General features: G+C 43.3%; 1 protein-coding gene across 1 annotated transcript in view; it reads right to left on the bottom strand.

The window, feature by feature from the left end:
* SUCLG1 (succinate-CoA ligase GDP/ADP-forming subunit alpha) overlaps window positions 1-23,449 on the bottom strand; it is an 84,618-nt gene extending 61,169 nt beyond the window's left edge. The window contains exons 1-2 of the mRNA XM_069204645.1: window positions 23,325-23,449; window positions 10,144-10,247 (exon numbers count right to left, since the gene is read on the bottom strand). Coding sequence (XP_069060746.1) covers window positions 10,144-10,247; window positions 23,325-23,358 — 138 coding nt within the window. The 5' untranslated portion in view covers window positions 23,359-23,449. The remainder of the gene's footprint in view (window positions 1-10,143; window positions 10,248-23,324) is intronic.
* Between the last annotated feature and the right edge of the window lie 2,344 nt (window positions 23,450-25,793).

Here is a 25,793-nt window from a genome sequence, read left to right as displayed (position 1 = left end):
CAATTTAGACAGAGAGCACTTGCACTTTAGCACTGGTCAACAGTAGTAAAGTGCCCAGCAAAAGAGAAATTCAGCACAAGATCAAAAACAGGAAGTCAGATGCCAACAAGACAGGGTAAACCATACAAAGAGTTGACAGATCTAACATGTGCCGCCCCCCCCCCCCCCCCAGCTGAAGGTGGGGAGAACTACCCTACACCATATCGGAGTTCTCATCACTAAGGTGGAAGAACCTGGACAGGCCATCAGCATGTTCTGTGCCAGGGCGGTGTTCCACTGTAATGTCCATTACCTGTAGGGGGATGGCCCACTTCAACAGTTTAGGATTTTGACCTCTCATCTGCATTAACCATCTGAGGGTATGTGGTCTGTCTGAACCCGGAAGTGAGCCCTAAACAAGTAGGGTCTTAGCTTCTTCAGCACCCAGACCACAGCAAAAGCTTTCCTTTCTACTGTGTTCCACCCTTACTCCGGGAAAGTAACCTCCTACTAATGAAGGCTACAGGTTGATCTAGGCCCCCCTCATTTAGCTGTGAGAGCACAGCTCCCAAACCATGCTCTGAGGCATTTGTCTGCACCACAAACTCTTTGGAGAAGCCAGGAGCCTTGTGCATGGATGCTGTGTACATGACCTCCTTCAAGGCTTCAAAAGCAGTCTGGCACGTCTCTGTCCAATTCACCTGACAAGGGTGCAACAATGGTGCCATAACCCCTTAACAAATCTCCTGTAGTGCCCGGTGAGACCTAAAGAGGCTCTCACCTCGGTCTGGATCTTGGGGGGCCAGAATAGTAGGAATCTTGGCTTGTAGCGGCACCACCTGGCCGCTCCCTACCTGGTGACCCAAGTACATCATGGACCCCTGCCCTATCTGGCACTTACTGGTCTTGATAGTGAGACCTGCACTCTGGAGAGCCCCAGCACTTCCTGGAGTGCTCCTCCCAGCTGAAGCTGAAGACTGAAATGCTGTCTGGGTAGGTGGCACTGAAGTTCTCCAACCCAACAAGGACCTGGTTGACCAGCCTCTGGAAGGTGGAAGGGGCGTTCTTCAACCCATAGGGCATAACACAGAACTGGTAATGCATCTCTGGTGTTGAGAAAGCCCTCCTCTCTTTCCCCCCTTGGTTAAGGCAATCTGCCACTACCCAGCCGTTAGATCAGATGTGCTGAGAAACCTAGCAGTTCCCAGTTGGTCAATAAGCTCATCACCACCAGGGAAGGGGTACGTGTCAGTCTTAATGACGGCATTGAGCCCCCGTTAGTCAACACAGAACCTTAGTTCAGGTGTGACACCAGTAAGAGCAGCCTTGGGGACCAGAACCATTAAGCAGGACCAAAGACTTAAGTGTCAACCACCCCTAACTTCAGCATCTTAGAGACTTCCTCCTTCATGCCATTTCACACTGTATTTCCCCAGTATGAATGTCATTGGTACACCATTGGGTAACCCCAGGGGTGAATGAGAACATGGAGGCAAACTATCCCAGCAACTGGAAACAGCCCCCCTGCTGTTTAGGGTCAGAGTAGGGGAGAGGTTCACACTCTCTACTGACCCAGCCTGCTCTCTGGCAGACAGCAGGTCGGTGAGAGGCTCACTCTCCTCTTTCACCCCATCATGCGTGACCAAGGGCATGGTCAGCTCAGACCTCTCAAAATGTGGCTTGGGGCGGTTCACATGCAGCACCCTCAAAGGGTTCCTGGGAGTTTGCATATCAAATAGGTAAGTGACATTGCTCTTCACCTCAAAAGGCCCAGACCAATGATCTAGAAGACCATGGAGCTCTACCAGAGCAATCATCCACAATTTATGGCCAGGCTGAAACTCAACCAGAGTAGTATTCGTACAAGCGTTTCATGTCCTCCTGGCTAGCTTCCAGATTATCTTAGGTGAGTTTTTGAAAGCAGGCTGTCTGGTTGTGGCCTGGGGTGGCTTCCTGGGAGCTTGCTCCCAGCCGTCCGTCACAAAACTGAGAGGCCCTTCCACAGTGAAGTTATAAAGGCTGAAGCCAACCCCCTTCTGCTGGCATGGTAACAGGACATCCCACTTAAGTCTCATGGGTTCTGAGATACCCAAAATCATGCCTTTCATAGTACTGTTGAACCTTTCAACCACTCAATTACTTTGGGGGTGGTAAGGTATGGTGAACTTGTAAGTAACACCACACACCTTCCGCATGGCCTTCATGTACAACCACATGAAATTGGTGGTCCGGTCAAATACCACCTCCTTGGGGAAACCCACTCACGTAAAAATCCCTGTAAGTGCCCTGGCCACAGTCACTGTCCTTAAAGGATAGCTTCCAGGTAATGGGTGGCATGGTCCACCAAGACTAGGATACATCTGTTGCTCATGGCTGTCTTAGAATCCAGAGGCCCCACAAAACCAATGACCACCTGCTCCAAAGGGGTGTTCACGGCAGGAAATGGTTGAAGAGGAGCCTTGCACCTCTTCCCAGATTTGCCACTCTCTTGTCATGTCTGATGCATCTGAGTTTTCCCTCATTTGGGGCGAACAAAAGTGTGACACTAGCCTGTCAAAGGTCTTGTCTGGCTCTAAATGACCTGCAAGCGAGACCAAGTAGGAAGGCTTTGAAACACTGGGGTACCACTAGCACACAGGCTGGTCAACACTCAGCAACTTTAGGCTCACTATACAGGAGAGCCTCTCAGAGCCTCCCATTAATGGTCACCCATTGCCTGTATTCCTTACTATTGTCAGGTATGATGTTCTCAGGACCACCTCACCCAGGGCAAGCGGATAGGGTTAACTGAGCAGCCTACCCACCACTAACTGGGACCAACTCCTCCCCAAGTGGGAGTCTGTGCCAGTTTGGGACACTTGGAACTGCCCCTGAAATGCCCTTCCTGGCCAGAAAAACACTTCAGGGCTCCCTTCCTTGTAGGCTTTACTGAAGGGAACCAACTTTTCTCAACAGGGGCTAGGGAATCCTAACCCTGGGAACTGGTTTGGGGCCCTTTTGAGAACTTCTTACTTTTATCCTTGTTACCCCCTCCTTCTTCTGTTGGGAACCCTTGCCCATCCTTGGCTAGTCTCCCACATACTTCTTTTGGACCCTGGTGCTGAGCCAGTGGTCCGCCTCCTTGGCAAGCTTCCTGGGGTCAGTAAGCTTGCTGCCAATCAAGTGCTGGCAAGGCTCTGGAAAACAACGACTAGAAAAGCGCTCCCATGCAATCAAATTGTTCACCTCTGATAGTTACCTTGCTGCCCTTCACCCAACCAACCAGTGCTCTGCAGAAAGATTCAATATACTTCACCCAAGTTTGAGAACCAGGTTTACCACTCTCCCTAAACTTGGCCCATTAACTCTCGGGTGAGACCATACCTCCTGGTCAGGGCACCCTACATGTCAGGATACCTCATCTGGTCCTCTACTTCTAAGGCCAACAAAGTGTCCCTCCCCTCCACTGAGAAATACTTCCACAGCCCAACCACCCGCAATTTTTCTCAGGGGCCCTGTGCATCCTCAGTGCCACCTCATGACACCTGAACCACTGCTCTATGTCATTCCCCACAACAAAATCCTTATGGCATCCTTGGATATATGCTCCTTCCCATCAGACCGCACTGTAGTACTGCTGCCGCAATCTGTGCTGGACCTGCTCTTCAGATCCAGCTCCTTCAAGCTCAGCTCTTGAGCTAAAAGCATTTTCTTCTACTCTATGGTGATTTTCTCTTGCCTGGGTGCGTCCGGTCAGGAGCCCTGCATTCCTGGTCACCCTGACTCTCCGTTGTCTCGGACGGTGTCCCACAATGTCACTGTAGGAACTGCACCAACATCCACATCAGAGGATTGGAGACACCAGATGAGAATTAGCTTGTAGATGAGTGAAAGGGATCAGGTTCTGCAGCGCTCGTTCACCAAGCTGCCATCTTGCTCCACACCTCTGCAACGGAGTGTTAAACATCTTAAGAATAAGTGACCTCTAACATCACCCACCCAGGAAAAGAAGCCTCGTTCGACAGGTAAGTCTCTGAAGGCACAATCGTATAGTATGTTGGACCCAGAATAGTACATGGTAGTTGTAGGAAGTTGGCTCTGTATGTGCTATTTCAAAGTAAGGAATAGCATGCACAGAGTCCAAGGGTTCCCCTTAGAGGTAAAATAGTGGTAAAAAGAGATAATACTAATGCTCTATTTTGTGGTAGTGTGGTCGAGCAGTAGGCTTATCCAAGGAGTAGTGTTAAGCATTTGTTGTACATACACATAGACAATAAATGAGGTACACACACTCAGAGACAAATCCAGCCAATAGGTTTTGTTATAGAAAAATATATTTTCTTAGTTTATTTTAAGAACCACAGGTTCAAATTTAACATGTAATATCTTGTTTGAAAGGTATTGCAGGTAAGTACATTAGGAACTTTGAATCATTTCAATTGCATGTATACGTTTCAAGTTATTCACAAATAGCTATTTTAAAAGTGGACACTTAGTGCAATTTTTATAGTTCCTGGGGGAGGTAAGTATTTGTTAGTTTTACCAGGTAAGTAAGACACTTACAGGGTTCAGTTCTTGGTCCAAGGTAGCCCACCGTTGGGGGTTCAGAGCAACCCCAAAGTTACCACACCAGCAGCTCAGGGCCGGTCAGGTGCAGAGTTCAAAGTGGTGCCCAAAACGCATAGGCTTCAATGGAGAGAAGGGGGTGCCCCGGTTCCAGTCTGACCAGCAGGTAAGTACCCGCGTCTTCGGAGGGCAGACCAGGGGGGTTTTGTAGGGCACCGGGGGGGACACAAGCCCACATAGAAATTTCACCCTCAGCGGCGCGGGGGCGGCCGGGTGCAGTGTTAGAACAAGTGTCGGGTTCGCAATGGAAGTCAATGAGAGATCAAGGGATCTCTTCAGCGCTGCAGGCAGGCAAGGGGGGGCTTCCTCGGGGAAACCTCCACTTGGGCAAGGGAGAGGGACTCCTGGGGGTCAAGTCTGCAGTGAAAGTCTGGTCCTTCAGGTCCTGTGGGCTGCGGGTGCAGGGTCTTTTCCAGGCGTCGGGACTTAGGTTTCAGAGAGTCGCGGTCAGGGGAAGCCTCGGGATTCCCTCTGCAGGCGGCGCTGTGGGGGCTCAGGGGGGACAGGTTTTGGTACTCACAGTCGTAGAGTAGTCCGGGGGTCCTCCCTGAGGTGTTGGTCCTCCACCAGCCGAGTCGGGGTCGCCGGGTGCAGTGTTGCAAGTCTCACGCTTCTTGCGGGGAGATTGCAGGGTTCTTTAAAGCTGCTCCTTTGGATAAAGTTGCAGTCTTTTTGGAGCAGGTCCGCTGTCCTCGGGAGTTTCTTGTCGTCGTCGAAGCAGGGCAGTCCTCAGAGGATTCAGAGGTCGCTGGTCCCTTTGGAAGGCGTCGCTGGAGCAGAGTTCTTTGGAAGGCAGGAGACAGGCCGGTGAGTTTCTGGAGCCAAGGCAGTAGTTGTCCTCTGGTCTTCCTCTGCAGGGGTTTTCAGCTAGGCAGTCCTTCTTCTTGTTGTTGCAGGAATCTGGTTTCTAGGTTCAGGGAGAGCCCTTAAATACTAAATTAAAGGGTGTGTTTAAGTCTGGGGGGTTAGTAGCCAATGGCTACTAGCCCTGAGGGTGGGTACACCCTCTTTGTGCCTCCTCCCAAGGGGAGGGGGTCACATCCCTAATCCTATTGGGGGAATCCTCCATCTGCAAGATGGAGGATTTCTAAAAGTTAGAGTCACCTCAGCTCAGGACACCCTAGGGGCTGTCCTGACTGGTCAGTGACTCCTCCTTGTTTTTCTCATTATCTCTCCTGGACTTGCCGCCAAAAGTGGGGGCTGGGTCCAGGAGGCGGGCATCTCCACTAGCTGGAGTGCCCTGGGGCATTGTAACACGAAGCTTGAGCCTTTGAAGCTCACTGCTAGGTGTTACAGTTCCTGCAGGGGGGAGGTGTGAAGCACCTCCACCCAGAGCAGGCTTTGTTTCTGTCCACGAAGCTTGAGCCTTTGAAGCTCAATGCTAGGTGTTACAGTTCCTGCAGGGGGGAGGTGTGAAGCACCTCCACCCAGAGCAGGCTTTGTTTCTGTCCTCAGAGAGCACAAAGGCTCTCACCGCATGAGGTCAGACACTCGTCTCTCAGCAGCAGGCTGGCACAGACCAGTCAGTCCTGCACTGAACAATTGGGTAAAATACAGGGGGTATCTCTAAGATGCCCTCTGTGTGCATTTTTTAATAAATCCAACACTGGCATCAGTGTGGGTTTATTATTCTGAGAAGTTTGATACTAAACTTCCCAGTATTCAGTGTAGCCATTATGGAGCTGTGGAGTTCGTTTTTGACAGACTCCCAGCCCATATACTCTTATGGCTACCCTGCACTTACAATGTCTAAGGTTTTGCTTAGACACTGTAGGGGCATAGTGCTCATGCACATATGCCCTCACCTGTGGTATAGTGCACCCTGCCTTAGGGCTGTAAGGCCTACTAGAGGGGTGACTTACCTATGCCACAGGCAGTGGGAGGTTGGCATGGCACCCTGAGGTGAGTGCCATGTCGACTTAGTCATTTTCTCCCCATCAGCACACACAAGCTGGCAAGCAGTGTGTCTGTGCTGAGTGAGGGGTCCCTAGGGTGGCATAAGACATGCTGCAGCCCTTAGAGACCTTCCCTGGCATCAGGGCCCTTGGTACCAGGGGTACCAGTTACAAGGGACTTACCTAGGTGACAGGGTTGTGCCAATTGTGGAAACAATGGTACATTTTAGGTGAAAGAACACTGGTGCTGGGGCCTGGTTAGCAGGGTCCCAGCACACTTCTCAATCAAGTCAGCATCAGTATCAGGCAAAAAGTGGGGGGTAACTGCAACAGGGAGCCATTTCTTTACAGTAGTGAGCACTTTTAAGGGAGACCTGAGGATGCAGTAGCCAAATAGTGCACAAGAACTAAAAGTATGGATACTGATCCTCTCAACTGTGATCAGAAGTGTGACAATCCCAGTGTATGCGCTGCTTGAGGCGAGACTGCTCCAGGGAGAGCTGATGGGAATAGCCCTCTCTTGAACATACAAATGCTAAATAATAGCATGCCTGATTCACTGAAAGCAATCTGGGAGCAGTGGAAAAGGGATGTAGGAGAGTTAGATGGCACAGATTGGTTTGCGGCCCTGATGCATACACAGAAAGTTGCAATTAGATCAAGACTACGCTTAATACAATTCAAAATCTTACATAGGGTGTACTATGATAGGGCTCGCCTGCACAGGTTTGACCTGCCTCAGATGTGAGGCATATATGGGCTCATTCTTTCATACATTCCGAGAGTGTCCTCCCAATTAATTCCATTGGTCGGTAATACTGAGAAAACTAAATATACTACTAGGAGAGGACATCCCTGTAGATCCCAAATAATCACTACTGGGAATTACGACTGATATAGATGTCCTGAGACCCAAACTCCTTTGTAGCAACCTTGGACTCATAGTGTCTAAAAAAAAAGACACAGCCAAATATTGGAGGGGCCCAGAGACGCCATGCCTTAGAGAATGGAAAGTGGAAATGGACTTATACACTGTGGCTGAAAGTATAACATACAAAGCCAGAGGGTATCCAAAGATGCTTTATAAGATATGAAACCCTTGGAGTACATACTACAGTATCAGAGGAGGATGGGGAGTACGTGTTTCTGCATACTATAGACTCACAAAAACATGTTGAAAAACTGCCAAGCACATAAAGCCTCCATGAAACTGACTGATGGCCTTATTTTGTTTGTATTAAATTGCCTGTCTGTTAAAATCAACAGGTGGCAGAACCACTCCAATGTATTTCTTCTTTAAGGTGTGCATTCAAACACCATGTTATGGTTTGATGCAAAACTAAATAAAACATTTTTTTTTTTTAAATAGCGTTTGGAAGGGAGGCAAGGGAGCAGCAGTATATGAATATGGGAATGCACTAATTTTTACATGAAACACGCTACAGAGGCTCCCTCTGGAAGTCATCAGGCCTCAATACCTTTCATGTCAATAGGGAGGTTAAAAGGTCATTAGTATCTGAAATACTGATCAATCTCCCAGCCTGGAGTGAAACTCAGAAGCAGCAGTGAGGCAGATACTAGATGCTCCCAATGATGCATTTGATTATCAAAAAGAAATGTATTTGCTCCAGAATTGTTCTCATTGACTCCATCCATACGTTTTATGTATTTACATAAAACTTAAAAAATAATGTAACCCGTAAGTCAGCTCGAGATCAGGCAGCACTAACTTGTAGCATGTTAACTGCTAGTGCCACTGATCTACACATTAACTTCCCAGCCAGGTGACTCCTCAGAATTGTTACTTGAGGAAGCACTTTTTGACCACTATCAATGGTCATTTCAGTAATTACTGCTGCACATCTTTTATACATCTATTAATTTTCCATATCACCGTTCCACATATCAGGACAGCTATCTTACACACTGTATGCATTTGAATTTCACAATTAAAAATAAATAAATAAGTTCAAGAAAGGAGTGCAGCTAAAAGAGGGTGGCAGATAAAACCTCATGTAATTGGGTCATACAAACTTTTGCCCGATTTAGAAAAGAAAAAAACGTAGCTGCATCTGGGTGCCTTCTAAAGCTTTTTCCATGTGTCTCATTTTGCAGTTGAAATCTTCTGGCCTGAAATCTTCTGGCCTGACACTATATGCAAAGCAGCTGTTTGGTTATCAAATTAATGTGTGTTTTTCTAACACATATCACAGGAAATTGAATTCCATTCTATTTAATTGCCTTCTCACTGACAGTTCCCAACATTAGCACTGAAAAAAGAAACCATAATAGGGAGATCACACAGTTCTGGATAGAAATTATTGGACAAATGTGGCTGGGCGATTGAATATCTCTAGTTTCTCCCAAAAATGTGTGTATGTATGTGTGTGTATATATATATATACACACACACACACATTTTCTATACACCCACACCGAGTGCCAACTGAGTGTTCGAGCAAAATAGTGACATTGACCACAAGTGAAAATAACCTCTGCTACATGGTATTGCTCGATCTACTGCCTCTGCCTTCAATCCCACGCTCATCCAAATACTAACGTCTTAAAATGGATACACTGGCATTGTCCTTCAATACTTCTCCTATCTTTCCAACCAACACTAATTCACTCTTATGGGTACCATCCAGAAGATCCAGCATCATCTGTGTAGTTTCTACTGTCCTCCACCATCTTCTGTCTCTACACTGAGCATCATGGGGCTCTACTCACCGATAACAGCATCAACATTCACTGATATGCTAGTGATAAACAATTCTTCTTGGAAACCTCCTCCACTACAGACATTCAATGCCTCAAACAATGCCTGAATCTCATGCATACCTGAATTCCTATTATTGGGCAAGGACAATAATCAGGACTGGGTACAAACATAGTTGACTGGCTTGAACCTTGATGGTTTCAAATACATCCAACCAATGCCAAACCATTCCAGATAGCACTTCACCCTCAAGGAACACATTGCCAAGAAAATGGTTTTTGCCAGCTCTCCCCATGCCTCCTGAAAAGAAACCTCAGAATGAATGTCCAAGCCTCGCTTCTCACACTGGCTTTCCCCACCTTAACTCCCCTCCAAGGCAATCCTACTTGCCACAGCAAGTCTAACCAAGCGCCTGAAAAAATATGATCACAACATGCATCCCAACCTCTTTGCTTAGAAAATTCACCATCTCTGGTGGCTCTCAGCACACAAATCCCAGACACCATCAGACTGGAGACAAAAAGGGTAAAAAATAAATACATTAAAAAAAAAAAGTTTTAAAAAAGGAAACATTCCCTAGAAAATCAGGCCAGTCCCACACCTGCTCCAGTTCAAGAAATGGTTAAAGATGACCCTGTTAAACATTACATCAAGAAGCAGAAACAGTGAACAACCCAGTTACCTCTCTAATCACCTGACTGTATCCTTGCCTTTGAACCTGTCTTTTGGATAAGTTCAGACCATACAAATATAAAATTCATTCATTCATTCATATAGGTGCAAAATATGCTAAGTAAATCAGTAAAAAATAGATAATATAAATTTAAAGCACACTGGAAGCAGAACTTGTAAAAATGAAAAAAACCTTTACACATATGGCGAATACGCAGATGAACAAGTAAAACTGGATTTAATGGTATACGGAATGTAAGTGAGAGGGCATACCTGTTTGCCAGTAAACCCTTGGCAAATGATCTTGGTGTCCTTATTGATGTAAAGATTTTTCCGAGAGGCTGTATAGGAACAATATCTGACGCCATTATGGTGTACTAAAAATCAAAATAAAGAATTTAATGAATTGTCTGCCCAAAACTTCCAAGAACTTACACAAAAACACTCATCACTACCCTCCAAAGTCTGTACATAAACATTTAAAATGTAAACTCACCTGAATTATCAGTCTTCATTGCAGACAAATTCAGTTGTAAAGGGGGGAAAAGTGAATCTACTCATGTTCTCAACTAATACCCAAATTGTTAGGTCGAGGTGATAGAATCTTGCAGAAACTAGTAAGAACTGTTTGCTAGGGGCTTATGAGGGGGTTTTACATCAGGGTATTAGTATTTATTTGAAGTTTTAACCACTTTGGTGCATTGGACAGCCGGAAGCCGTCCAACCCAACAGTGCTCATGTGCATCAGACGGCTGTCAGACCACATGGCATTTGAAATCCTTCTAGTGCAGGCATCACGGGGACTTTTAATTTTGTTCTTTCTTTTTTTTTTTTTTTTAAAGAAAAAGCCTCCGGAGATGGGGGAGAGCTTCCCCACCCCCTGAGGCTGTTTCTTTTGTTTCAATGAAATGACAATCAGCGTGTGTGGAGCGCTGATGTAATTTCACTGAAAGTGAAATGAGCCGATCGGCGAATTTCACTTTCAATGCCTCAGTGCTCAGGCGGCTATCTCAGCAGACAGAGGCAAACGTGAGATGTATCATTAGAAAGGGGAGAATCTCCCCTTTCCAACTGTACCTCTCCGCAGGAGGTCAATCCCCAACAGGGATCTAGCCACTAGGCACCAGGGAGAGGGGAGGGGCCCCTTAGGCAAGGGCTTTTGCTCACCAACCCCCATTGTTTTTGGGCATTTTCAGTCTTTCTGTCACCTCTTTGGGACAGATGGGGAAATAGCTCTGATCTGCTCCCTCCCCACGGGCAGACAGCCCACTAGAAACCATAAATGTATTCTGCAGCTATATCTTGGGGTGGGGGCTGCCCTGAATGGGCACTGCAACGGCCCCAACTGATACAAAAACTGGAAGAAAAAAAAACACAGTCATGTGGGCTCTCATTATTCAGTGAGGATGCTGGATTTGGGTGACAGCATCACATGCATAATGGGGAACTGAGTCCAATCCCACACCATGTGAAAACTGTTGGCCTAATACACTTCCGGCCAACTAGCAGCGCCTCATCTTTGCTTAAGAGCAGGGATGATTTGTGGCAACCAGGAGCATGACATAATGACTTCTCATCCTTTTCTCTCAGGTACATTAGTCATACACATGCAAAGAAAAATAGAGGCAGGAAATGGTTCAAAAACATGTATTTAATCAGCTGCACCTTAGATAAAATGGCATGAAATGCAATAATTAGAATGATGAAATATACTAGGAGCAAAATGGTGACAAGGAAAGTGAAACATAGGAAAAGTCCCACCATACTGCCACTATGCACAATATATGTGATTCTACCTGTGTTAAAGCACAGCAGGATTGTCAACATCAGGACAGTGTGCGCTCTATGCAACGTAAATGAAAAAACCCAGTCCTTATGCAAGGGCATATTTCATGCATTGTGTTTCTAAGCAGAATGTTAACCTTTTGCATTGCAGAGCTTTTACCTTGAAAAGTCATTAATGCTGTTTGCAATACATTGTTTATTTGCAAGGCTTGTTTGCAGGATTACAGGGTGTGGTCCTTATTCTAAGACATGCTAGAAGCCTATCCTGCAGCATGGGTGGGTGTGGCTCGTGGACAGGGTTGGGCTCTATATAAGGGAGCCAGCCCAGCTCCACGTGCTCACTATTCAGAGGTCCCAGTGCAGAGCAGCAGCATTTTCCTGAGCTCTTGTCCCGGAGGCCTATCAAGTCATTTACAGGCCTGCCCTCATTTATTTGGTGATCTTCAAGCAAGGCGGTAAGGCGGAGGGTCGGGTTAGGCCCCCAACTGCGTTTACAGTGACTTTCAAGTTTTGGGCATAAACATAAAATCGCGTGCGCAATTCATTCCTGGCATTTGGCTCTTGGCATTCAGGTCGGCAGTGTGCGCGATCATTTCATGGCAACTGCATTGCGATGTTCGAATCGGCAACAGTGTGCGCGATTCATTCCTGGCATTTGGCTCTTGGCATTCAGGTCGGCAGTGTGCGCGATCATTTCATGGCAATTGCATTGTGATGTTCAAATCGGCAACAGTGTGCGCGATTCATTCCTGGCATTTGGCTCTTGGCATTCAGGTCGGCAGTTTGCGTGATCATTTCATGGCCTTTGATTCTTGATGTTCGAATCGGCAACAGTGTGGGCGATTCATTTCTAGCATTTTAACTCTTGAATTACAGATCAGCAGTGCGCATGATCATTTCATTACATTTGAATCTAGATGTTCGAATCGGCAACAGTGTGCGCGATTTATTCCTGTCGTTTTAGCTTTTGAAATACAGATCGGCAGAGTGCGCAGTCATTTCTAGACATTGAAATCTTGATGTGCAGTTTGATTAAGGTGCATAATAATTCCTGAACATTTGAGTCTTGGAACTCTTAATCAGAGTGTGACGTAGCAGTGTTATTCATGACTCTAGTACAATTCATTCATGCGGAGAAAACCAGGTGCTCTTTGATTTCTGTTGTAATGCAGTGATTATTCTAAAAACTATTTGGAGAGCGTTCATTGTTCAAAATATGATGTGTTAATTCTGGAATGTTCATATGAGACTTTGCATACCTATTTTTCACTCATGAATTGTTGTATACCTGGTATACAATGAAAACCAATTGCAAGGTGCAGCTCATTTATTGGCTCTGGGTACCTATGGTTCTTGAGGAACCTACAAGCCCTATATATCCCCAGAACCAGAAGGGTCTGGCAAACGTAACGGTATATTGCTTTAAACAAATCTGACATCGCAGGAAGAAGTTACAGAGTAAAACATGAAGAAAAATTGCTGTTTTTTTCACCTCAATTTCAATATATTTTTTTTTCAGCTGTTATTTTCTGTAGGAAAACCTGGTAGGATCTACACAAATGACCTCTTGCTGAATTCAGAATTTTGTCTACTTTTCAGAAATGTTTAGCTTTTCGGGATCCAGCATTGATTTCACACCGATTTCTGTCACTAACTGGAAGGGGGCTGAAAGCACACAAAAAATAGTAAAAATGGGGTATGTCCCAGTAAAATGCCAACATTGTGTTGAAAAATTTAGTTTTCTGATTCAAGCCTGCCTGGTCCTGAAAGCTGGGAGGGTGGTGATTTTAGCACTACAAACCCTTTGTTGATGCCATTTTACAGGGGGGGAAAAACACAAGCCTTCTTCTGCAGCCCTTTCCCCCCCCCCCCCCCCCCCATTTATAAAAAATAATAATAAAAAAAAAAATTAAAAGTTTTGCTGTATTTTGGCTAATTTCTTGGTCTCTTTCAGGGGAACCCACAAATTCAGGGTACCTCTAGAATCCCTAGGATGTTGGAAAAAAGGACACAAATTTGGCGTGGGTGGCTTACGTGGACAAACAGTTATGAGGGCCTAAGCGCAAACTGCCCCAAATAGCCAAAATAAGAGGCCTGGCACCTGAGGGGAAAAAGGCCTGGCAGAGAAGATTCTATCGTTTATTTATGTTAGGCAGTTCCAGAATAAGGGTTTCTGGCAGCCAAAGGGCCTGGAACTCTCTGCACAGAATACTGTTTCTATTCCATTAGCTGTTTATGTGTGAGTGTCCATTATATTTTGTTCCAACGAGAAGAATGGACTTGGTGTCCTCAATAAAAGGTGGACATCAAGCAAGAACGTCCAGCTCTGCATGCCTTCTGTAGAGATTGGAGAAGGGGGATTACGCTTTGTTTGGGCATCTGCCACATCCTTTGTGGTATTAACTGGCTTGAGGTGTACCAAATGTGATGAGATACACAGGAAACATTACAGCTTCAAGATAGACTCCACATTCAGAGTTAGTTACTTAATTCACCTTCAGCAGGTGCTGTAACAAAGTAAACCTCGAAGGTGAGCCACTATGTAGCTCTGTAGCTTGCTGCCATGCACTCTGGTGCATCAGCAGCTGTGAAAGGCTCTTCTCCAGATGGTACATCTCACATAGGCAGCAGGTTGTGTATGGGAAACCAGAAAGGAGTCAAGAGTCCATCCTGAGTTGGTCTCATACCACAACCATTGATTCCATCCACTAGACTATCAATGTATCAACGAAAAGACAACATGGACTTGTCCAAAATGTAAATACCATATAGAACAAGAAACAACAGAGTGGGCAAAATCATTAATCCTTTGACACTTGTTACTATGTATTCATACAATCCGTTTTATATGGTCTGTCGTTGGAAGATGCAATGAGGTTCTAATTCTGTAAAAGAAACCCAGCAGTTCTTCTATTGTTTTAAGATGTTAGCTTGTTTAGGATGTTTTTCAGACTGCTCTGAAGTACTTCACAAACAAGGAGTATCTCTACCAAAGCAAATATGTTAGCAAGGGTGAAAAGTGGTAAATATAATAATTTGCAAAAAGTAATTTATGAAGGCTGTTAGACCCGACAACCTTAGGTGGAAGTATCCCAATTGTTTTTCTCCCACCCCTCCTGATTTGCTGAATTACTTTTTCTTAGCTTTAGGACCATGCACTCTATCACTGATAACTAGAGCTACAGTGTGTGTACAATCCCTCTAAAATATGGTACAATTCGTTAAACCTTATTGGTACATTAAATTACCTGTAAGTCCCTAGTAAAGTGGTACTAAATGTACAGAGGGCAATTAAGTCAAATGCTACTAGTGGGCCTGCAACTTATTGTGCCACTCACTATATTAGCTTTTTTTTTTTTTTTTTTTTTTTTTAAAAAGTCTCCAGGCCTGTAACTCCAAACTGCAGTGCAGTTTTAAGCTGCCAATTCACTCTGGCAAAATTAACCTTTTGAGAAGCACAAGCTTTCCTTTTGAAAGCATAGTAGTAACCTCTAAGGTAAGCCCGAAAGGCTCAAAGTGCATGGTGCACTGCATTTTAAAAGTAGGACATATGGGTTTAAGTTTTACATGTCCTGGTAGTGAAAAACTCCTACAGTCCTTTTTCAGTATTGCAAGTCCTATTTCTTCCATACGATACCCTACTACACTAAATAAGTGATAATTTAAGGGACCAGATAGGAAAATGATGTATACACTAAAATTAATTCTTATTTCAAATTCTTGTTAAATGATAGTCGGATTTTTTGTCGCAATCGTGAAAATACCACTTTTACAAAGTTGTCATTTTCTTATCCCAGGCCTGCTCCCTGTATCACAAGTAAGTGAAGTTGACAGCTGGCCTTTGTCTAATCCTCCCAAACAATGAGGAAAAAGGGGGACTAGCTATTAGCATGATGGGCTACCTTGCCAAGATGGTTGATGGCGGAACTGCTCCCTGCTTTCCTACATTTCAAAGGGATGCTTCAGCTCTCTGTCTTTCACTCACACTTGATTTGAGGCTATTGAGATACCAGATCCCTTAAAGCCAGGACATCAGGAGGAGGGGAGTTTCCAGAACCAGGTGAGGTGGTGGTATCGGTGTTGCCCTCCACTCCCCCTCCCCTTCACCCCACTTCCAAAGCTGGCACCAGGTATAAATATTGGACTTCTTGAATCACTCATCAGAACACTCCTGGACCAGGGGACTCTGCAAGTAGGTTTCTCTGGCTGCCTGAGCTGCTTAACCGTTTGAACCCAGGACTACCAGAGTGTCCCAAAGGGTCAGCCCACTGGCCACCTGTTCTGAGGTACAGGGACTCAACAGGCCCCTGACCAACGGCTTAATCGGGAACCAACACAATGTGGCGCATTTCGCCCCAAGTCCTTGCATTACCAGCTCTAGGCCTGCAGCTTCATCTGAACAGATGCAGCTTGACACCTGACCTTGAATTACAGCTCCTGGTCTGCGGTTTCCTCAGCACCGACCAAGCACAATGCATCTTGATGCCAGTACTGCAGATCCTGATCAGCAGTTTCAACAGCACTGACGCAGCACATTGCATCTCGATGTAGGACCAGGCATTGCAGTTTGATGGTTCCTCGACGCAGCATATCGCAGGTCGATGCAGTGTTCCCATCTTGATTCCAAAGGACAAAAGTTACTATCTTAGCAGAACAAACTTGGTCCTGTGACCAGCCTGCTCAGCATCGTGGTTGGCCTCAATTTGTGACTTTGTCCAATTCCACAGGATCGGATAACTAATCTGGAGCCATTTGCACCTTAGTACTATTTTCACTGCATAAAATGAAACTGCATGAATATGGTTATATTGATTAGATTTTAGTAGTTTTGATACAATTTCATTCATTCAATTTTACTCTATTTTCTAAATTGCTGTGAGATTTTTCTGGTCTTGTATTGTGTGTGCACTAATACTGTTTCTGTGATGCATACATTTTGCATGATTCTGTGCCAAGCTACCATAGGGTTAAGCATAAATTAATTTTACCATCTTGTTGTGGTTTACCTTGACGAGGATTTTGGCTGTTGCTCAAGAAAGGTCCCACTACCTTAACCAATACCCTAATTTTGCATAAAGGCTCAAGCATGAACGGTCCTAGGTTTATAAAATGTGTTTAGCCTTCAAAAGGCTAGAGCCTGAGCTGTAAAAGAGCTAAGAGGAACACTACAAATCAGAAGCTTTGGGCTATTGCAAGGAAGAATGCTAGATCACAAATTGCATGAAAAAGAAATTAAAGCAGTAACACCAGCTAAAATATTTTACTGCAATTCTTGTGTGAATGAACGTTTAATACCTTAAAGAGGAAATAAAAAGTGTTAAAATAAAACAGCATCAGAAATATTACCGGGCAAGTGTGGTTAAATAGCTCATTGTAGGAATTGTTGTAAGAACTAGCATCACTTTCACACGAAAATCATGTTTCCATTCTTTCAGGATTCTGGAGAATCCATTACCATCTACTGAATAAATTACAGAGCGATCTATTATGGCCTGATTTCATTAAGGGATGGTGTATGCAATTTCTGGCTAATATTTGTCAACCCCCATCGAACCTTGACAAAAAAATATATATATATATATATATATATATATATATATATATATATATATATATTGCCCAATGCAAACTCACTCATCCACATAAGGATAACTGGACGGTCTAATCTTGATACACTTATAATTCTACATTATACTAATTGAAGGTGAAATACTAATTCAGCTCAATGAGCCAATGTTCATGTAACCTGGGTACTTTTGTATGTGTATTTTACATGTGTTGTTTTTTAACTGAATTCTTTGTCATATGTATATTTTGCAGCCCCAAAGACGTTTGAATAAAATGAAACAAGTCAGCTACAAAATAAAAAGTTCATTTGCCCAGGCTACAATCAATTTCGAGTACAGATTAATTATGAATAAAGAACTTGTTTTATTCCTACATTGGGTCTTCTTGCAATCTGTTCAAATTGTAAAGGCTGATCTCCTTGCAAACATTTCATGTGTTCTTCACCAAGGATGTATGACTGATATGATTAATATATACTGAGTGTTGAGTTTACTGCTCGAATCAGAACCTAATTCCATCCGACTCCCAGCAAAGCAGTTAAGTGGTTGGTGCAGAAAAGTTCATCACAATGGTGTTATTAACCTAATGTGCAAGGGTACATTTGGGAGGATCAACACTATTGTTCTAGGGTAGGCTGTGGTAATTCCTTCAGCCATGAGCCAAACTATAAAGACATTTTGGTATGGCCACTTGTCAGTGGTCCAAAAGGGTAAGAGGAAGCAGAAAGGTTAAGCCACGCATAACAACTAGATGTAATAGTAATTATTTTTTATTATCTAGAAACCGTGACTAAGACTGTGTTCCTCCAAGATTGAAAGAATGTAGCATTCAAAATCAGAAAGCCTGATTTTCTATGTTGTAGTATTTTTCACTGTTTATAATCCTGGCCACAGAAACCCTCCATGCAGGTTGCTATTGGAATCAATAATCTGTTAGAAAAGGAGTATCTAGTTGGCAATGGTTTGCACCCTGTCCCAGTAGAGTGCCTCAGTCTAATCAGGGTAAGGGAGTACAGCTAAGATAACATCTGCTCACCCCTGGGTTGCTTGGCATGAGCATCCGGCTTATCTCAGAGGAAATGTATTAAGTATTTGTGTATATATATATATATATATATATATATATATACATACACACATACATACACACACACACACACAAATGCAGTGAACACATAATAAAAAGGACTCCACACCCGTTTAGAAACATAACCAATATTTATCTGAGTAAGACAAGACCAAAACAACAAAAATCCAACATACACAAGAAAAGATATCACTTTAAGGTTTAAATGAGTTTTAGTCAACAGGAATCAAAAAGCTTTGAAAAGCAAAGTGATGGGTCAGTTTACTTTACTGCACAGGGAAGGTGATGATTTGATTCTTTCCTCACAGGAGAGACAATGCGTTGGTTCCTTACTGGCAGGGGAGGTGATGCGTCAATTCTTTCCTTGCAGGAAAGGCAAGGCATTGATTTCTGGGCACGCAGCCTTGGTTCCTTACTGTGATGCAGGAACAATGACAAATTGATGCCCCCACGGACGATGTGTGGAAAACCAAGACGCACTATGTTATCGGAACTGCAGTGAAACAGGCCCTGAGTCAATTCTGCAGCTGCGAGACATGCACTGCATCGAATCTCCAGCCGCTGGACAGGTGCTGTGTTGATTTTACCACTGTGGCGCATCCGCGAGTAGATTTTCTCCTTCACGTCACCAGCTTACACTACCAAGGGCCTGAAGTTGGCACCACTTGGCAAATCAAGACTCTCAGCAGAATAGCCCAGACACTGACAGATGAAATCTTTGATGTCCCTGAGACCTCTCAACAGAAGGCAAGCTCAGTTTAAGCCCTTGGAGAACCTTGGAAAGCAGGATGTAGAAAGCAAAGTCCAGCCCTTTCATTCCCAGGACAGAAGCAGCAGGCCAGCACAACAAGCAACAGGCAGAGTGGCAGTCCCTTCTACAGCAACCAGCTTTTCTTCCCGGCAGAATACCTTGAGTACAAAACCCTACTATCCACTGTACAGTACCCAACTGCCATCCTGACCCAGAAGTGCATCCCACAGACAGGCAGAGGCACAGAATAGTTATGCAACAAATAGCCCACTTCCTAAAAGTTACATTTTCAAACCTACAATTCAAAACCCAACGTCACCAAAAGTTGTATTTTCAAAATGGTGGGTTCGGAGACTCCAAACTCCATTTCACCATCTGCTCCCAATGGGAAATTAGCCCTAAAAGTTATGTCAAGGTAATCCCCAAGTCACCCTATGGGACAGATAGTCCTTGGAATAGTGAAAACAGAATTTAGCAGTATTTCATTATCAGGACATGTAAACCAAACCAATACATGTCCTACCTTTTGCATACACTGCTTACCATAGGGTGACTTGCATGTAGTAAAAGGGAATGTTTGGGCCTGGCAAGTGAGTGCACTTGCCAGGCCGAAATGGCAGTGTAAAACTGCGCACACAGGCACTGCAATTGCAGGCATGAGACAGGTTTGCAGGACTACTCCTGAGGGTGGCACAATCAGTGCTGCAGTCCCACTAGTAGCATTTGATTTACAGGCCCTAGGCATACCTGGTGCACTATACTAGGGAATTAGTAGTAAATCAAATATGTCTATCACTGGGGAAAAAAATCACCATTACATTTTAGACAGAGCGCATATGCACCTTAGTGCAGGTTAGCAGTGGTAAAGTGCCCAGAGTCCTACAGCCCACCAACACAAGTTAGAAACAAGCTTTTGCAAGGTCTTGCATTTGCTTGAGTTAGAGTTATTAGCACTGTAAACTCCTAACCAGACTTTTCTTGCCACATAAATTGAAAATGAAAAGTAAAACAGTTTCACAACTAACTGGACTTTTCTTGCCATATAAACTGAAAAGTCAAAGTTTCACATGAGCAAGCAGACAGCTGCCAGCCACACAAAGGGAAATAAAAGTTTGCTCGCAGTGAAACCTATCAGCAGAAGTGCAATCATCCATGTAACCAGCAAAAGTGCAATTGTCCGTGAAACCGGCAAAAGTGCAATTACCTATGCAACAGGATCTATGTCATGGGAAGCGACCGACTACTGCCCAGCGAGATCGTGCTGTGAAATAAAGAGAAACAGTAGCGCAGAACACAGACGGAAAACATCAAGCGTTGTATGTTTTCAGTAGTGGGTCGATGCGCTTGAGGAGGAGGCACCAGAAAAGGCATGACATATGCATGCCTTTCACCAATGAAAGGGCAAGCCCAAGGACTAATTAAAGTGACTGACGTGACTTGGGTGTGGTTAGAAGCCCAAATAGAGATTGCAACAGGGGACAGAGCGCTTTGCGCTCGTCCCTAGAAATAGGCAGAAGGCAAAAGGTTTGGAGATAAGCCTGTAAAAAGGGTCAGGTGCAACACTATTGATAATTCTGACTCCATTATAGATCAATCATTTTAAGTAAACTATCTAGTAACATTCATAATCCAAGATCCAATCGCCATTACAAAGCATTTATGAAGTAAAAAAAAAAAAGTAAAAAAAAAAAAAAATTATATATATATATATATATATATATATATATATATATATATATATATATATATATATATAATTAGCGTTGACATTACCCTCCCTTTCCACCCGTGTAGTAATCAGTCTTGAGTTAAAACGAATGTATTCCCCAAAAGCTTTAAATCAATAAATGAAAGTCGGTCAAAAATTAGACACTATCCTTTGAACAATTCCTTTCAGAGCCATACCAGTGGAAGAAATACCACATCTTGCTGTTGTTAAACTGTGCCTAGGTAACCCAAGGCACAATAAGCTATTAACAGCACACAAAACGTGTGCAAGTTGCTAACCTGGCATCACCAAACAGTTTTTTGTCCAATTATTGAAGCTTCAAATAACACTTCTGGGCAATAAATTGCCCAAAAGTGTTGTGGTTATACTAGGCAAATAATATTGAACAATTAAATGTCTGGACTGCAAATACTAACAAATGTCGCAATTTACTAGGCAGCATTACCAAAAGTGCTTGTCACATTTTAGAAAAGTGCATTCATTTTTGTTGCGAACAAGTTGTACATCTTCAGGTTTTATTTTTCTTTAAGAAAACTGTTGCCATTCGGCTGCAAATTTAACTTCTCTCGCTTCCCCAGCTGAAAAGATGTGTGCTTGATACCCTATAAGGTTTTTGAGCTTATGTGTTGATAGCGCTTATTGCTATGAACGTGCAGAAAACAGGCCTTTGTTTTCTCATATTACTGCATTCATAAAACTTGAGTTCTTCGAAACAAGTAAAGGAAATTATAAATATATATATATATATATATATATATATATATATATATATATATATATATATATAAATGAAAATAATGAACAAGCATGTGCTATTTTAAATGAATAGCAGATTGTTTAATGTGAATTTTAATAGCTGCTTTTCTAATATTATGCTATGAAATGGTGTGCTTTTCTTTGTCCAGACCCTTATAAAAAGAAAAGCTATTCGGAGAAGAACCAGATTTTTGTGTCACAGGAAGCTTTTTCTGTGAAACGTTTCTGCTTGTTGCTTATAGTGGACTAGATGTGCGTAGTACTTTGTCATTTTGGCTTTCTTTTATTAATTAGAACATCTGACTATTTGACAAACGTGTTGGGGCGGTTTAATTTCTTCAAGGCACCTTGCATTACTGTATTATGATTTTGGCTATTTTCCTTAATCGACTAATATTTGCTTTCCGTAACGCTACCAATATTTGAATAAACCCACAAAGACAGATCTAGAGAAGCCTGGTGGTAAAGCGATTATTACTGGTATAGACTGAGCGTTAAAGTTCAGGACTTTCCCTTTTCTGTCTATCGACAGTCCTTAATTATTTAGGGTTGGAACGTCGACAGTCATATGACTTGGGAAAAGGGTTTCTAAAAATACACAGCTCCATCTAGGAGTCCGATATCAATGCGGCATTAAACCCCAGTTCTTACTGTGAGAGGTGACTTCAGAATGTAATCAACAGTTGGATCAACTTTGAAGTTCATAGGACAATTATGACAAGCAGTGATGGAAATATTGAGCATGAGCATATTCCTACTGCAGACATACACCACCTTTCCAACTACACCAAGCGTCTCCTACGATATGGGGCCACTCATCACCTGTGCTGACAACTAGTGGGAGAGAAGCACTTAACAAGCATAATATGTACAACACACAGCATAACACGTGGGAATTGACTTTTAATATAATTACGTACAAAATCAGGCAACTAGTCTTAAATCGGCATTTTCCAAAAAAGCTACTGTACCTGACATGACGCATTTGGGATCTCTAACTAGAATGAGCAGTCCCTTTGATAAATAAGAGGATAAAACCGCAACTCCTATTGTTTGCTTCCGAATAACTATTTCAAGATATTTTATACACAGAAGTAACTTAAACAATAGTTTCAGCTGAAAGTTGATTTTTGCACTATAAGTAGTTATTCTTCGATTTCAGAATTGTTATTTCAGTACCTTTACGAGAAAGAATGGGACCGAGCAAAAACAATTAAATAGCAACATGGCGTGTGCTAAATTTGGAATGACCGAAGTGTTCAAGGGACGTGTATTCAGTAGAAACGTGGACAAAAGTTGGGTTGAAAGCTTAGAGGATAGGGACTTAACCTTGACAACCAAAAGTGTTCAGAGAAGTGTAGCATTTGGTAAACGATTACAGACACCTCGACCCCCTGAAACACCCAGGCTCCTTGCAAAGCCATATACCGAAGAACCTCAATTAAGGTGGGGGTGCGAACGAATCCCACACACGTTGTGTCCTGTCCGACTCTTAATACGAGTTTACACGTGGGCAAAACGTTCGCAAAGACCGTAACCGTAGGTTGCTGCAGAGCCGTCATGCACACGTCAGAAAAGCAGGCAGGAATGCAGTACACCCTGCTGACCAGGACAGCCTCTAACCAGCCCCCCATGCCAACACATTCTTCGGATGCAAGTGAAATGGCTTTAAATCTGGTGCATTTTCTGCTCTAGAAAAGATACTCTAAAATCACAGCCGCCCCCAACACACCGCTTGCCAACGAGGACGCCCCACACTAACGGCATAGGCATACTTACGCAGCGATCGAGCAAGTAACCTGCCGGCAAACATCTTGGGTCACTCGCCAATGACAACCCAGGCCGCGCGCAGGGGGCCACGCGCACGGTCACGCAGGAGCACGCACGCTACGTAGAGGTCGGCAGTTCGCCAGAACCATAAACATGGAAAAAAGACTGTACCTTCATCATTTAGATAAGTTACCCTGAAGTGCTTAGTTTTATTTCGAGGTTTTTTTTCAGACATTTGCAGAACTCCGATGAGGCTAGCGAGCACGAAGCCTTAATGGCATGCCGGGAAATGTAGTTTTCATTAAACGTAACGGGCAACTAATAGTAGAAACTACTTACAGGTCTAGGGTGGCTTAGTTGTACAGTGCAACACTGTAGGAGCTTCGTACTATGGACCGGAGCTGTGGGGTGGGGAAAACAATCCTTTTGTATGAATGTAAATATTTGGGAATACTCCGTACACATTTTATAAGAAAACAAATATTGGTTAATCTATACAATCCAACATTTTAGAAGAAGAAAGTGTAGGATAAAAAAATAACTATCAGGAGAATGGCTTTCCCTCTTTGACTTTTTTTGAAGCAGAGGTTATTTCAGGCAAGTGAGAACCAAAGTAAGCCATTTTCTGCTTCATATCTGGAGTCTCCTGACTCAATTGGGACTATTGGCATGTATGGCAAAGCCAATAACTCTGGAGTTGGTTTCCACCCACTTGACATTTAATACAGTCACTCTCACTGTTTATTCCCGTCTTAGATTGACACACTATAAACAAAAGTCTGAGTAAGCTGGCATGTACTTGGTTGGGTACACCATGGTGAGAAGTTTCCAGGAACGCTCACTGTCTTGTAATGACAATAATGAAACTATTTGGAACCAAGAAATAACAACAGCATTGATCATGTGGTGTAGTGCAGCATCACTTAAAAATATAAGACAGTACATTTTAGTTTAGGTGATCACAAGTTTGATTTCAAGCACTTTAGAAGCATAAAGATGTAACAATGTTCACAGATATGACAGGAAATGGAGATTTTCTTAGCTTCAGTGAAAGAAAGTCTTGATTTTATTAAAGACACGGAGGCAAGTATTATGCTATCTTCTCTTGCTTTAATTCACATAGCAGCCAAGAAAAAACTACAACTCCCAGCAATCCTAGCAGGGAAAATTACAAAATAAATGTCATAAAGAAGTAACCAATCAGGATAACAGGTAGGTATAAACGTCTTGACTGAGAGCAACAAGACCTCTTTTCTTGCAGAGCAGTTAATCAACTCTGAATAAAGGAAAAATCAAAAGTAAAATAATGCATGCCAATAAAAGCGAGAAAAAGGCCTCCGAACGATAAATGATACTGAACGTCTTTTCATCAAAGTCAGAATGAAGCATAGAATGCTGGAAACCTTGAAATAAGGACTTCTTCTGGACAGATGTAGGTAGATCAGCCTGAGCATCACAGTGTAGACGAGGAAAACTTCTAAGACGTCTGATTGGTAGAGGTAGATGAACCTGATCAAAAGAAAGGGAGGGTTAAAAAAGAAGAAAAGTGACGGGATAATACTCGCATACGTGTCTTTTATAAAATCAAGACTTTCTTTCAATGAAGCTAAGAAAATTTCCATTTTATTACAAAACACAGAGGCTCTTATTATGCTAGTTCAAAGCATAGAAATCACAGAACTGGCTACATGAGAGACAGGTTTACAATAGAATGTTCTAAAGGTTGAGACATTTGACCAATCTGCCGATTTGAGAATGTCAACTAAACTCAAGCCTGCCCAAAAGGCCTTGGATGCCATAGCCCCTCTAGTGGAATGAGCCCCAAAGACGGAAATGTCAATACCTGCAAGGTTCATAATCCATTTTACCCAACGGGCTAAAGTGGACGAGACAGGATTGTGAGAGGACCTAAAGGAGACAAGGAGTTGAGTTTCGGAAGGCCTTCTCAAATCATTTGTTCTTGATATATACTCTCTCAAACAACTTCCCACACATAATTCAGCATGATCAGGAAAATACGGATAAAAAACTGACATTAGGTTAGTCTTTGTTCTTCTTCGTACCTGAAAAAAAACACCTGCAGCAGTATACTGTACAGAAGTCACATCTAAAGCTCTAACATCGGAAATACGTTTTAGGGAAACTAGACAGAGGAGAATGGTAAGTTTAGCAGAAAGGAATTTGAGGGACAAGAGAGAATTAGGTTGTTGAGATAATAGGAATTGCAAAATCACATTGACATCCCACATAGCATTATACTTAGGTAAAGGAGGTTTAGCAAAACGTGCTCCTTTTAACAGCCGGAAAATTAGAGGATGTTCACCGATTGGTTTATTGTTGATTCGAACATGTTCTGCAGAAATCGCAGACTTGTACGTATTAACCGACCTATACGCTCTACCCCGGGCTGCCAGGGAGGCTAAAAAATTGATGAGGCTGAGGGCGCTTGAGGTAGAATGTTGAGAAAGCCCAAACGAA

Source organism: Pleurodeles waltl, chromosome 1_2 (assembly GCF_031143425.1).
Source record: "Pleurodeles waltl isolate 20211129_DDA chromosome 1_2, aPleWal1.hap1.20221129, whole genome shotgun sequence".
NCBI lineage: Eukaryota > Metazoa > Chordata > Amphibia > Caudata > Salamandridae > Pleurodeles > Pleurodeles waltl.
This window is presented reverse-complemented; position numbering and strand designations above follow the sequence as displayed.